The sequence below is a fragment of the Epinephelus fuscoguttatus genome, linkage group LG8, assembly GCF_011397635.1.
Source record: "Epinephelus fuscoguttatus linkage group LG8, E.fuscoguttatus.final_Chr_v1".
NCBI lineage: Eukaryota > Metazoa > Chordata > Actinopteri > Perciformes > Serranidae > Epinephelus > Epinephelus fuscoguttatus.
Genome location: NC_064759.1, coordinates 13,757,432 through 13,772,016, shown reverse-complemented (window position 1 = coordinate 13,772,016; position 14,585 = coordinate 13,757,432). Strand labels below are relative to the sequence as shown.

The 14,585-nt window shown below is 44.1% G+C and overlaps 1 protein-coding gene across 1 annotated transcript; it reads left to right on the top strand.

Annotated features, from left to right (window-relative positions):
- The first annotated feature begins 1,776 nt into the window (after positions 1-1,776).
- On the top strand, positions 1,777-14,498 carry crabp2a (cellular retinoic acid binding protein 2, a). Its single transcript, XM_049582591.1, has 4 exons — positions 1,777-1,940; positions 5,917-6,095; positions 6,678-6,794; positions 12,709-14,498. Exons 1-4 carry the CDS (start codon positions 1,859-1,861, stop codon positions 12,757-12,759), a joined length of 429 nt encoding a protein of 142 aa, XP_049438548.1. The 5' UTR covers positions 1,777-1,858; the 3' UTR covers positions 12,760-14,498.
- Positions 14,499-14,585: the final 87 nt, after the last annotated feature.

Sequence of the window (14,585 nt, the reverse complement as noted above, 5' to 3'; positions counted from 1 at the left end):
TATTTGATGTGGAGCCATCTTGCCTTTAAACTGTATTACTGTAAGAACAAACCATGTAAGGGTTAACAGCTGCAGGTCAGCAAGTCAGAGAAAGAGAGGATGGGAGACTGCAGAGGAAATTACAGTTGATAGGGCTGTCTGATGGCTCTCCTTTGTTGTTTGGACCAGGGGGAACTTGTGAGGGCATGCTGTGATTGTGGCATGGTGTGTGGCCAATGCGGAGCGTGTGCGTGTGCGTGTGTGTGTGCGCGCGCGCTAATAAAGGAAACAATGTGAGCGAGCTTTGTTCACATCAAATAGAGCCGCCGGGCCCGGTGCAAGGCGCTGGATTGGACGCAGGTCTGTGCGTAAAAGCGCATATCGCGTTACCAAATATCAATCTGAGACCGGTATTCACCTTTGTTAGTCAGTGTGTCTTTGTTATAGAAGTCTGGCACTGATCCGGTGTATTAGCGGGGTGTGTTCGTGTAGCCTGTTGGGGAGGCTTCTCCTAATGCCCCCCTCCCTTTCTCCTTTAAGTCGCCCGGTTTACCTCGCGCTAATTCGCCGTGCAGTGTAGCGGATGGGATCATCCATCAAGAGTCAATAGTTAACGTCGGCTTTGTCCCGTTGCCATCCATCATCAGCGCGTGCGTGCGTGCGTGCGTGTGCGCAATTATATAATGTGTGTGTGAGTGTGCGTGCTCTTTATAGGGCTACCTCCGACCCCGCAGGGCCCCTGACCCTGCCCCACTGGCCCGTCTGACGCGTTGTTCCAAATGTCCCGGCGCCTCCTCCTCCTCTTTTCCCCTTTCTTCCGTCCGAGCAGCGGGGGGCGAAAAGCTCCGAAGAGACACCGCCGACCTGCGCCAGTCCCACCTCTTATTTTAATCTCTGCCTCTCTCTCTTTACCTCCCTCCTGGGTTCGGGGTGTTTTTTCCTCTGACGCAGGCCCCCGTTAAATGGATAGCCCACCGGTCGAGGCCAGAAGCTGTATCCCATTACCACCGCTTTTATTTTTATGACACACCGCCGTGGCGCACAGGAGGCTGGGGGTGAACTTGGCCTCTCTGCCTCTTTCTCACAAACACCCTCTCTTTCTCTCTCACTCACACACACACACACACACACACACACACACACACACACAAGCACTGCCATCCATTCAGTCTGCCAGTCTAGCAGTTGACTGGTTCTTCCTTCGCACCGCCCTGCCAAGACGACATGTTCTGTCAACAGACTGGCCTGGCTGACATCCTCTCTGTTTTGCATTAATAATATTCACCGAGTTGAAGTCATACACTCAACCGTGATACGACTGGCTGCATCGCAAGTGGCAAAGCACATCACACACCTCAACATTTTATATGATATTATATAAAGTCTGCAGAGGTTTCTCCAGAGCGCACAGGACCTTCAGGGCACGGTCTGATTCAAGGTAGCGCGTGGATGAGAGGCGTCTCCAACTGCTGGCTGTATGGGCAGTTCAGAAGTGCACATGTTGCCTTCAGGGGCGTGGTCAGGTCGAGGCACTGAGGACCTTTGCCTGTAATCTGTTGGCCTGCGGGGCGTGTCCATATAGAACGGGGCGTGTGCATCCCTACACAAGTATCTCTGCTTTCCGTGCCATTCATTTGTAGCGCAGCCGCTTATACAGTGCACCGGTGCATAGGTGTGGTAACAGCCCCGACAGTCGGTCACTCATCCCGGGAAGAGGGCAGAAATAACTGGAAGTGTGGAGTCAAACCATCTGGCGCGCCCACACACCCAGACGGGATTCATAAAGAAGACGTAGACGCGCAGGGACTGCAGCACACCCTCAACACTTGGACCTGACAGTTCATCTACATTAATCCGCAAACTACACCTGCAGCCTGACATGGAGCGCAAAATCCCCAACTTTGCCGGCACCTGGGAGATGAGGAGTTCTGAGAACTTCGAGGAACTCTTGAAAAAGTTGGGTAAGTGATAGAACTTATGATAAAAAAATAATCACAGCAGCCTACTGTGGAAGCTTGACTCATTTTTTGCGCAAGAGTGGTTTCTTATGAAGCTTTTATTTCTGTGCGTAATGACACAGATCAGATGTGTCAGCTCAAACTGTAGCTCTCTCAGCACATTTATAGGTCAAATCTTCCTCTGTGTCCGTGCGCCAGCGAGGATCACCCTCTGTGCCACGCATGGGTGGGGGGTCTTTGTCATTCTGCAGAACCCAAAATTCAGCGCTTGGCCCCCAGCCAGCCCTCACCCCTTTTTCTCTCCTACCCCCCTTTGGCCTACCCTGCAAACACAATAGAGACAAACGGCGGCACATCTGTCTGTGTCGCAGCCTCAGATTGTGTGTGTGTGTGTGTGTGTGTGTGTGTGTGTGTGTGTGTTGAAGAGGGCCGTTATGGCACGATACAGTGCAGGACAGTCACATCATTATCTGAAGTGACAGTCGGGGGAAAAAAAAAGGACAAACACCTGCTGCTGAGATTCACAATGTTTTCTCACATCACTGCTGCATATGGAGTCTGGCGGCAGGGTGTGTGCGTGAATGTGTGTGTGTGTGTGTGTGTGTGTGTGTGCGCGCGCGCGTGCATGTGCGCGCAGAGCCGTCTGTCGTTAGTAGCCAATTCCCATTAGATGACTTGCCAGTGCACACCTGGAATCCATATCATCACGTAAGGGCACAGGAAGATGAATGTGATGAATGTGTGAGATGACTGCATCAAACAACGCCGCCTTTTACTCCCCTCTCTCCCTCCCACACACACACACACACACACACACACACACACACACACACACACACAAACACACAGTCTACTGCACATTGAGGTTATTGAAATAGCTGTCAAGTGGCACTATTGTTCTGAATGTAGACACATCACCACTGGGCGGGAGCGCGAATTCCGACTTCCCTGTTAGACTGACGCACCAATTAGCGTTTAATGTATCCATAACCATGTTTATTTCCATCTGTGTGTGTGTGTGTGTGTGTGAGAGAGAGAGAGAGAGAGAAAGAGAGAGAGAGAGAGAGAGAGAGAGGCGGAACGTGGGGGGCTATTACAAAAGGAAAGATGGCAATGTGATGACATGGCACTGTGCCTAATAACGCGAGGGCAGGGTCGTCTGTGCGCATTTGTGAGGTTACAGCTTGTGTGCGCTTTTGTGTGAGTAGAAAGACAGAGGTGTAAGACAAGTACTCATGAGGGAGGAACTTAAGGTTGAACTCCACTAAGTGACACAGTTGTAGTCTTTTCTCCCTCATACACACACATCCACAGACATGTACCACAGCATGTGTTCCTATAATTTCCCTCTGCATTGGCATGACTGACAGAGAGGAATGGCCCGTGGCTTCATTGGAGGGCAAAGCGCAGCTGGACGCAGCCTGTCAGCACCCAGTACCCTCCTCCTTCCCTCCATCCTCTCTTCCTTTCCTCACTCCTGCTCTCCTCCCCTCTTCGCTCGTCTCCGTGTCCCAAATGCTTCCTCTGCCCTCTGCTCTTTGACCCCCGACCCTGACCGTCTGTCTATCTGTGTCCTCGTGTGGCCAGGTCTGTGAGAATTCAAGCATTTTAGTCACAGGTCTGCAGAAGTCTGTTCAGGTAATTTTCTAACTTCTAGCAACTGGCAGTTACTTGAGAAGCTTTGGCCCCCTCCGTGGCTCCCAAATGGTCCACAGGCCGGCACTTGACTCCTCTCTTCAGTCTGAGCCAACAGACTGAAGATACGTTAGTGTCTGCAGGCTGGTTTGTCGCCTGAAAGAATCTAAACTTTTGTTTCTCAGAGTTAAATTTTCAACCAAGGTTCCTGGAGCTAACAGGCATGTTTGAACCCGACTATCAGTTTCCTCACCTTTTAAGGTTGACATTAATCTTTAGGATGTAGAGTCATTATATAAATATATAATGGGAAATGGTGCCAAGTTTCTATTTTTATTTGTCTATTTTAGTTTGTCTTTCAAGGCTAAATCCATGCATGAACTAATTTTGGATATTTTTTGTTGTTGGAAGTCGTACACCTTTAAGGTTTCAACTAAAGATAATTTACATATCAGCTAATCAATTAAAACGTCAATTATTTTAAACTGCTAAATCACTTTGTCCAAAATGTCACAAAATGGTTAAAATGGTAACAATAGTAGGAATATAAGACAGAGAAAAGCCACAAATGCCCACTTCTTTAGAGTCTGGAGGGAGCAAAATTTGGTGGAAATACATCTCTGTTGATCAACTAATTGATCGATTCACCAATCCTTTCTGCACTACCTGCTTTTGCCACCACATTACCATATGTGGAAGAAATATTTATGTACTTAAATTAAAGTTCCAATGCCCCAGTGTAAAAATACTCCATTGCAATTAAAGGTCATGCATTAAAACGTCTCTAAAATAAAAGTACACAAGTACTGTCAGCAAAATGTACTTACTAACAAATATTTGCACACTGAGTCCCATTCAGTGACCAGGTTTTCTAATTATGATGCATTAGCATGTAAGCAGCATTTTAATGTTGCAGCTGGCAGAGGTGGAGCTAATTTCAATCTATTTACATACTGTACTGTTGGATAGTTTAATCTATAACAATGCTGTAAGGTATGTTTTGGATGTAAATTTCTATCTCAGGTGTCACTGATGACAGTAACTGCTACATACTGTAAATTTCATGCAGTAAAGAGTACATTACTTGTCCTTTAAATTAAGTAGATTATTCCTATAATGTAGCATAGAATCAAAATACTTAAAGAAAGTATGAAAACCACAAAAAGTGCCCCTAAGTACAGTACTTGAGTACATGTACTACTTTCCACCCCTGATTGCATGTCTGTTAAAGTGGTACTAAATATAGCCTATTAAAATAAAAAAAGACATTAATAGGACACTGAATTAGGTATAATGAATGCACAGGCTGATGCAAGAGGTAATCATCAGTCTTACATGATGTTTTACAGGATGCAAAATTAATCTGCACATGATGACAATGCACCAAAATGGTGCATTGTGTGTGCTGCACATACAGTTCGTACAGTGTGCAGCTTGCACATCCTGATGCATGCTGAATGACTGTGCATTACAGAGTGTGTATATATTTACCCTTGGTGACAGGTGGGAATGTGTGAGAGGTGAGAAGTGCGAAACCCAACTCGCCGACAGATACCCACTGGACGACATACACACGCTTCCCCTCACACTTGGCCAGAGATCTCCACACACCACACACAGACCACTGCCCCTCGTCTGTCTGATTCCCCCCACCTCCTCCCCTCTCTCCCCCTCCCTTCCTCCCTCTGCACCGGTCTGCTCCTGGTTCCCTCTCTTTTCCCACGCTGTATCATCAGTTTCACGGCAGCACACTATGGGAATACCGATTGTGCTATCTCTGTGGTTTAATAAAGGAGAACAATGCAGATGACAGTGCAGACAATACAAATCAACATATTAGTCTGTCTGTTAGAGTCTCTGTGTGTGCAAAGATGATTAAGTCTGAGGAGAATGCAGATGTGCTGGCCATGACCTCATTGTTTCCTCTGTCATCATTATTGGACAGAGCTCTGCAATGCTAGGCTGCTCCTTTTACCCTGAGTGTGCAGGAGAAGACGGTGAACAAGCAGCAACACCACACCATTCAAACATGCATACACGCACAGGGCCTAAGGCCTATGGTGTACAATTAAAAAAAAAAAAAAAAACGGGTTTAGTTGGCCTTGCCCCTTAGGGCTGAATTCTATAAACCAGTGCTGTGTGACACAAAAAAGATCTGCCCTCCTTGTAGACATGTACTGCTCACATGAGAATATTCATTCAAAGTGGCCACAACAGCTTGTGCAAGAGCAAGTGTTTATGTGTGCCTTTGTGTATAGTTCTTTGTTTGAACCCCAAATCTCTCCTTAAATGTACTCTTTCAAGTCATTTTCTCCTTGTCTTACGTGTGTGTGTGTGTGTGTAGGTGTGAACATGATGCTGCGTATGATTGCGGTAAAGGCAGCTTCCAAGCCTCTGGTGGAAATCACGCAGGACGGAGAGACGCTGTCCATTAAAACCTCAACCACAGTCCGCACCACCCACATCACCTTCACTGTGGGGCAGGAGTTCAATGAGACCACAGTGGATGGACGTGCCTGCACGGTACACACTATTTTCTCTGCATGTGCACCCCTCCCCACACACACACACACACGCATAAGCAAACACACACACACACACACACAGAATAAATGGGCGTTTGGGGAGGGAGCTGTCCAGATTACATCAATCTGTTTAATTTGGCTTTTCATCATATTTGGACTGATAGCATATCTTTCCTCCTCCCTTGGTCTCTGAAGGCCTATCATGCTACACTATGCTCCTTCACACTCTTTACGACCCCTTTCAACTTCCCGTCTCCCCTCTGTTCCCCCTTCTTGCCCTTTCCTGCTCTCCGTCCCTCCCTAATTCTCCCCATGGCTTTCCCCATCTTCCCATACATGGCCTCTATTTGGCCGTCTCCAAAGCAAACACATGCAACCAGCCAGAGCTTTGCTCTAGTAACGATGAGCGCATCACAAGTTATCACCTCACAGTGATCGCTCGGCTCCAACTTTATTGTTGTCTCTCAGCATTAGCCCCTCTCTCATTATCTTCTATTCCCTTTGGATGACGTCATATCTATTCATCTATACGTTCAGTGTGTCTAATGGTTTTTCTTCTTCTCTCTTTCTCTGTCCTCAGAGTTTCCCATGCTGGGAAACCGACAGTAAGATCAGATGTGAGCAGACTCTGCAGAAGGGAGAAGGGCCTAAGACGTCCTGGACCCGAGAGATAACCAACGATGGCAAACTGATCCTGGTAAGGCACAAACTATCCACTCAACCAGAGTTTAGATCTAGAACCAACAAAGGAAATTCACTACTGTAAAGAGCACAGATTACAGTGTAGTTTTGTTGTAAATAAGGGGTATCAATAAAATTGTTAAACACATGTACCTGAAGTGTTGTGGACATGTTTTGGGCTTGAATCAGACTACAGTTACAAATCAGCTTGACTCTGACAGAAATTTCTGTAGATGCATTTTTTTACGCCTTTTTAGGCCACCAGGGTACTTTAAATGTTTTTTGAGTATTGTGTTAAGCTTCCTAAAGCTTCGCTTATACTCTCGTGAGACACTGTGGTACACGCCTCCGTACATGGCCTGCGAGCGACGATCCTGTACAGAAGTGTTTAGGCTCAATGTGTTGTTCGTTGCAACTTCGGAACACAGAAGACATACAAATAAATTATTCTGTGGATAAGCAAGAAGGCTACAAGTGTTTCTGGAAGAACGTCCCCAAAAAAGTAGGCCACCTGGCAACAGTAGCAAACACTCATGTACCGCCAAACACTGCATTCTGTGTACTGTAATTACCACTGAGTCAAATTAGTTTATACCGCTTTGCTGCCCACCGGGTCACCACTTTCCATAACTGTTTTTTCAGCTTTTACAACCATCTCTTGTGGTCTTCAACATCCTGCAGCTAAAAGCCATCTTCCCCCGTGTGACAACTATTTCATTCTAATAATTTAGAGATGTCTTTATGTGCAAACCTTCTTTGCCAGTCCTCCGAGTGGAACTGAAGAGTAGCGCATGCAGTGGGCATCGACTGCCTAGCTACAAAACTTTAAAAGGTACACAACCAAGCCCTGCGACAACTTTTGGATCCCTAACATTCGATGTGAAGCGAGTGATTTCATAATTTTATAGAGCATGAATACTGAGCCAGGGCATAAACCATGCTCTGCACTGTATCCCTGTTTTGTAATGTCTAATGTAATATGTAGTGTTTGTTGTATGGTTTTGTTGTTTGGTTAAATGGTGTTTTGCATATGTGTATTTATGTGAAACACAGACAAAGTTCTGATTTTTTTCTGTCACTAAAGCAAAATCCAATCAAATCAAATCATGGGCCAAGTGACTTTGTCTAACAGCACATATGATTTTTGTTCAGCTGTGTCTTCCTACCCCAAAACTACATAACTATACTACAGAAATTAGCCTTATGATAATTAAATTCTTAACATTAGAAATAGAAACATTATAATGAATCATTAAATGAAAACTCCCATCTGTACCCAGCATTTCTACAGATTTTGTACACTAAAAATGTATTATACATATACTGTAAAATCCTCAGAATATCAGTATTATTACTCCATCTTTTAATAACTCCCTATTTTTCACTATGCCACTCTTAAATGGAACTTTTTTTGGTCAACATTTTTGTACTGGTAGCTACTGATATGTATTTTATTAGTACCTTATTTGTACAACTAAATTACACTGATATTTGCAGGCTATGATCTGAGGCGTTGCCTTAAGATTATATAATTATATGACTGAGCTTAGAGCACCATAATGCCAATCTAATTGTTCCTCTGGCAGAAGATGAAAGAGCTTCAGTCGAGATTACAAATGCACATATCAAAACAAGGCAAACAGATAATTATGATGGTGATGTGTTTACTGAAGGGCTGATAAAGAAGTGCTAAACAAGTCTAAGTCAAAAATGTTTTTAAAAAATATTTCCAACTAGTTTGCAGTGTTTTGTTCTGCTGCTGACAGCTACCAAAACTCTCTGTGAATACTAAAGTGCCTGTTCCACAAACAGAACTGTGTTTACTAAGAAATCCCACCCAACTGGCACTTCAGGTTAACTGAAACTAATTTTGATAAGTATTTAAAATAATTATTTGACCAAAGTCTACCGGTAAACCAGTCCAACCGGAGATGACACATGCATCCTCCACAGTCCTCTCTGGAGAGAAGTGTTTTGGAATTGAACAAACTGCAAACACAGCAAGTATTTATGGGGCGATGGTTGCTTGAGGGTTGGCAGAAAGTTCAAATCTCAGACTCCTGACGTGCTCTTAAGCACCAAACCCGCAACTGCTTTTTAGAAGCCAGCAGTAATAATAACTGTGTGAGTGTTTTGCACGGAGTGGCGTGTTTGCTTAAACAACGTTCCCTAAATAGTGTTTGTTCAAAACAGTTTGGCACACTGACATTATGTTGGTCTTAACTGTGGGAGACAAATAGCTCAATTTGGTTTGGAGAAAATCAGAATTAATGGCTTTTTCAGCGAAATGCTCCACTTTTAATATGAATTCACAGTGAACCATAGATGAGCGTACTAGTATTTAAAGAGGACCTATTATGCTACTTTTCAACTACATACTTGTATTTAAGGTTTCTAATAGAACATGTTTACATGCTTTAATAGTCGAAAACAGTACTTTCCTCATACTGTCTGTGCTGGAACATCTGTATTCCCCCTTGGTCACTTTAAGCCCCTCTCCTGAGAAAGCCCAGCCTGCTCTGATTGGTCAGCATTTCTGGGTGTTCCATATCTTGGCGTCTCAGCAGAATAACTTCACTTTTTACTGTGAAATATTCCCAGTAAAAGCTTCTAAACACAACCGGACATTTTCTAGCCAGACTCTGATTAAAAATCAAGGAGAAGTTGACAACATCCGTGACCAAGATTACAAGTTTCCCTGACGTTAGCATGTAGCTGCATGTACGCAAGCAGTGCACTTGTAGCCGGTTAATGACTGCAACTGAGAATAGCAGGACGTTTTTATCGTTAAAAAAAAAATCACCAATAAAAGCTTCTAACCACAACTTAGGGCTGGGTATCGATTCAGATTTTCCAGATCGATTCGATTTTCAAGGACTCAGTTCGATCCGATTCACAATTCGATTCGATTCGATTCGATTCAATTCAGTTCAATATCAATTCAGTCAAGTATATTTCAATTATGATACAAAATTTACTTGAATGTTAAGATATTTTCTGAGAACTAACGAAGTATATTTAACAAGGAACCCTCTGACCTGGTGCATTACTATTAAAAATACTGTTTACATTAAGAATTGACCCCAAAGCAGTACATTAGTCATCATTTACTTTTATTTAACATTACCTGACCAACACATACAAAATAAATATTTTAAATTAAATCTAATCACAAGGCAAACAATTTAAATGAAGTGGCTACAAAAAATGTAAACAAAGGACATCCACAAGTTTGCTGCCTGTAACCATCTTTTAGAGCTTTTTCCGCAATACACAACAGTGGTTGTGATGCACACATTGACTGTATCAGAAGAGAAACAATATACGTAGGTGAACCCTGCAGCACAGTGAACCCTCTTCTTCAGAGAAGATCTTTGCCTCCCAGTTTGTTCCTGGCGGCAGAATAGAGTGAACCGTCTTTCTTCTCAGAGGATCTTTGTCCCATGAGAGCAGGCATGCTGCTCTCCGTTTCCGCAGTAGTCTCGCTCACCAGACCTTTGTCAAGAAAACAAAGTTCTGGCTGGGCCGACTCTCACTGTGAGATTGGAGGAAAAAACGCCCCGGCTGCTTGTATTTCTTTCAACCAATCACAATCGTTCTGGGCGGTGCCACAGCAACGGTGCGCTTGCAAAAATATTGCCGGGGGGAAACAGGTTTTGGTGTAACACGCCCACAAAAATATCACCTACAGGACGCGAACCATAGCAGAAAAATGGCTACATCCCCGCAAGATCAAACACCGCAAAAGTTAGTAAAGGACGTGTTGAAAACGGTTGAAAACCGCTACACAACCGGAGGTGGTAGGGCGGGACTTCAGCGGGTGGCTCGTTCCGCCCAATGAGAGGCTGATCTCTGCAGCAAACTTCTGCCCACTCAGACTATGTCCGCAGTGTAAACAATGTTTGCTGGCGATTTGACAGTCACTAGAAGCACATTATGACCCTTTGTAAAAGTTTCTGTGTGGTACATGTGTTGTACATGAGCTAACTGAGAGGCTGTCTGGTATGTGTCTGAGTGTCTGAGGAGCGTCGGTACATTAGCTTGTTAGCCGTAATGTTAGCCTTGCTGTTTGTCATGTTAATGTTATCGTCGGCAGCCCTGAATAGCTTGTAAAGCTTTAACATAGTTAGTTAACACATTTGTTATTGGCCCATGTGTTTACTGCTACAGAAAAATAATAAATCTTTGGTTTATTTGCACAACGTCGCCTCTCTGCCATCTTTTATCACGCTTGCTAACGCTAAGTTAACTTTACCAGCAGATCTGTATGAGGTACAAACTGAGGCTACAGTTAGCAGTGTGCTAGTCTGAGTGGGCGGAAGTTTGATGCAGAGATCAGTCTCTCATTGGGCGGAACGAGCCACCCGCTGAAGTCCCGCCCTACCACCTCCGGTTGTGTAGCGGTTTTCAACCGTTTTCAACACGTCCTTTACTAACTTTTGCGGTGTTTGATCTTGCGGGGATGTAGCCATTTTTCTGCCATGGTTCGCATCCTATAGGCGATATTTTTGTGGGCGTGTTACACCAAAACCTGTTTCCCCCTGGCAATAGGTTTGCAAGCGCACCGTTGCTGTGGCACCGCCCAGAACGATTGTGAAAGAAGTACAAGCAGCCGGGCGAAACTAATGTGCATTTAATAAACATTCGTACATTATTAGCGTTATATTTTTAAGGGAAAATGCGAGTGAAAATACTCGCACCGTAGACCCATGCCTTCAGTGGACGCGCTCCCACCATTGTTTGCTGCTCTGTCTTCATTCAGTGTCCGGCCGTCTCGTGAGATCTCTCGCCATGACCTCAGGTGCTAAATGTTGATCTCACGAGACTACCTGGGTTGATAGTACTGCAGGCTACTGCAGTCTGCTCCCGGCTGTACAACACGTCCACGGAGGAAAACAGTTTTAGTAAAAGATCGATTTTTTAATTAATGAATCAATATTGAGCCAGGGCAGCACGGTGGTGTGGTGGTTAGCACTTTCGCCTCACAGCAAGAGGGTTGCCGGTTCGATCCCGGGCGTGGGAGCCCTTCTGTGCGGAGTTTGCATGTGTGCGGAGTTTGCATGTTCTCCCCGTGTCAGCGTGGGTTCTCTCCGGGCACTCCGGCTTCCTCCCACAGTCCAAAGACATGCAGATTGGGGACTAGGTTAATTGGTAACTCTAAATTGTCCATAGGTGTGAATGTGAGTGTGAATGGTTGTCTGTCTCTGTGTCAGCCCTGCGATAGTCTGGCGACCTGTCCAGGGTGTACCCTGCCTCTCGCCCGATGTCAGCTGGGATAGGCTCCAGCCCCCCCGCGACCCTCAAGAGGATGAAGCGGTTAGAAGATGAATGAATGAATGAGGATATTGTGCCATTTAAAGGAAAATCGATTCGGATCGATTAAATCGATTTTTTCAACCCAGCTCTACCACAACTGGATATGCTTCAGCAGGAATATGATCAAAATCAGGGGACAACTGACAACATCAACAACCAAATTTACATGTTTCTCTGATGTTAGCATGTAGCTATATACCTGTAGCAAGGGAATGACTGTAACAGAGAATAGCACAAATTTTTATTGTAAAAACAACAACAAAAAAAACAAAACAATAAAAGCTGCTAAACACAAACGGACATGTTCCAGCACGAATAGATCCGAAACCTGAGGGGGAAATTTACAACATTATTAACCAAGATGACATGTTTCCCTGACGTTAGCATGTAGCTTCATTTAGCAGCATAGGTAGAAATAGAAAACAACATTAAGGAAGTTAAGGAAACATGAGATTTTTTACTCACAGAGATTACTTCTAATTACGTTTCACACATTATTTGAAACTTTGGTCACATTTAATATGAACATCCTTCACTGTTACACTATATAAGACACAAAATACAGAAATGCATAATAGTCCCCCTTTAATATTTACATTGTCCTCTCTTTTCAGACCATGAAAGCAGATGATGTGGTATGCACCAGAGTCTACGAGCGACAATGAACAAGAGCACTTCTCACTTTTCGTCCTTCCAGTCTCCCCCCTCCTCTCCTGCATCACCACGTGCATCACTAATCCTCCTTTGATAAGGCAGTGCTGGGAGATAGCAGTTTATAGTTTTATTCCAGTATCTCCGTTAGCTTCACTATGTAATAAGTGTGGTAACTGTATCTAGTATGTCACATATCTACATGATGGTCTTAGCTCCTGAGTTATCTGCCTGTCTCTCCAGCTCCATCAAACATGACCAGGTGGGCTTTAAACATGAAAGTGTGTATTGGATTTGTTGAGTGACAGCTCATTTATTTGGCATTGTATGTAAGTGTGTGTGTGTGTGTGTGTGTGTGTGTGTGTGTGGCAGCAGAAGTGGTGTGAGACTATATTTGTGAATGTGTAAATCAATCTTTGAGCTCTTCCAGTTTCAGGTCAGTTATGATGTGTTTCTTTAGCCCTGCCCCACAACTTTAATCTTTTCTATCTCATGACGACATTTTATATTTATTACTACACTAGGAGTCTGATACAGTACTGCTTAAGTTTTTACTTTGTGTCTCTTTTATATGAAATTTGATCATAGGAAACAACACTTTCTATTGGAAAACAATAAAGCACGATGTTAACTCAGCCTGACTCTTCGACTCTTGGCCCTCCTGCACTGAAAACCATTAGGGGCATGAAATCCTTTGACCGTGCACGTTTTATGGTTTGTGAGTGTAGCTGCAGAATATATATGCACATTCGATGTCTCCATCTTATTTTAAGCTCTCTGTCAGCTGTCTGCAACTAGAATAACTTGTCTGTCCCCTCCCTCTCAGTCTCTCCTGCTCCCTCTTGGTTTTTTTGTCTCCCCATCCCTCCGTCAATCATCTCTCTGCCACATGCCCTCGTTATTCCTCCCTCGCAGCGCTTCAAGGCTCAAAATGTTTCCATGTGACTTTTTTTCTCCCCCTTGCTCACTTTTATCACACATTTCATGTGGATCTGCTCATCCTGCAATTTTTCCCTGGCATGTGAAGCAACACGCAGAGAGCCAGCTGCAGGAATGCCACTGTTGGGCTCTGCAGTTTTATTATTTCCATTTCAAATGCCAATTGGCTAAATTAGGTTCATATTTCTCTGGAAAGTCTTTAAAGGCTGCCTGACTTCAAGGAATAGTTGATTATTTTGGGAAATATGCTCCTCGCTTTCGTGAGAGAGTCAGATGAGAACATTGATACCACCCTCATGTGTGTACAGAAAATTTGACACTAGTGTAAAGTGACAGTTCATCATTTAATATAGGGGGATTTCTTGGCTGGGACAAGACCCCAGGAACAGCACCAGCCTTTGCACTCGATTTGGCATAGTAGCCAAACCATGGAATTACAACTTGCAGGTCCGTCACATGATGCCATTGGACCCAAAAAGAATTTTCCCCATGGACTTACATTGTGAGGGACTCAAAAATGTATTCCCTTTCAAGTTAGCAGAGGGTTAAACCTGACGTTAGGTGCTCCATTGGTGAAAGTTAGTCAGTTGGCTGATGAAAGTCTCTAGTGCGCTTGCTCTATGAGCCCAATGATTCGGAAGATCTGGTTAATTTTCAACCTGAGAACTCTCACCATGCCCCACTGAACGACTTTCATAGGAACGAACGAGCCCCCACCTTCAACGCTGTATTTTTTTTAAACTTTTTTTTAAGTCATACCAGTGTTTTATATTTTATTTTATTGTAAGTTACACAATTTATGCGTCTACTCATGAGCCAAAAAAACGAAATCTCGTTTAATATGTGCACCGATGATGTATTTGTTGAATGACAATAAAGCAAGTCTAAGTCTAAGTATCCA

Coding starts and splice junctions, on each gene's coding strand:
- crabp2a (XM_049582591.1), top strand. CDS start 1,859: ATGGAGCGCAAAATCCCCAACTTTGCCGGCACCTGGGAGATGAGGAGT. Junction 6,096..6,677: donor TGGATGGACGTGCCTGCACG/GTACACACTATT, acceptor CTCTGTCCTCAG/AGTTTCCCATGCTGGGAAAC. Junction 6,795..12,708: donor ACGATGGCAAACTGATCCTG/GTAAGGCACAAA, acceptor CTCTCTTTTCAG/ACCATGAAAGCAGATGATGT.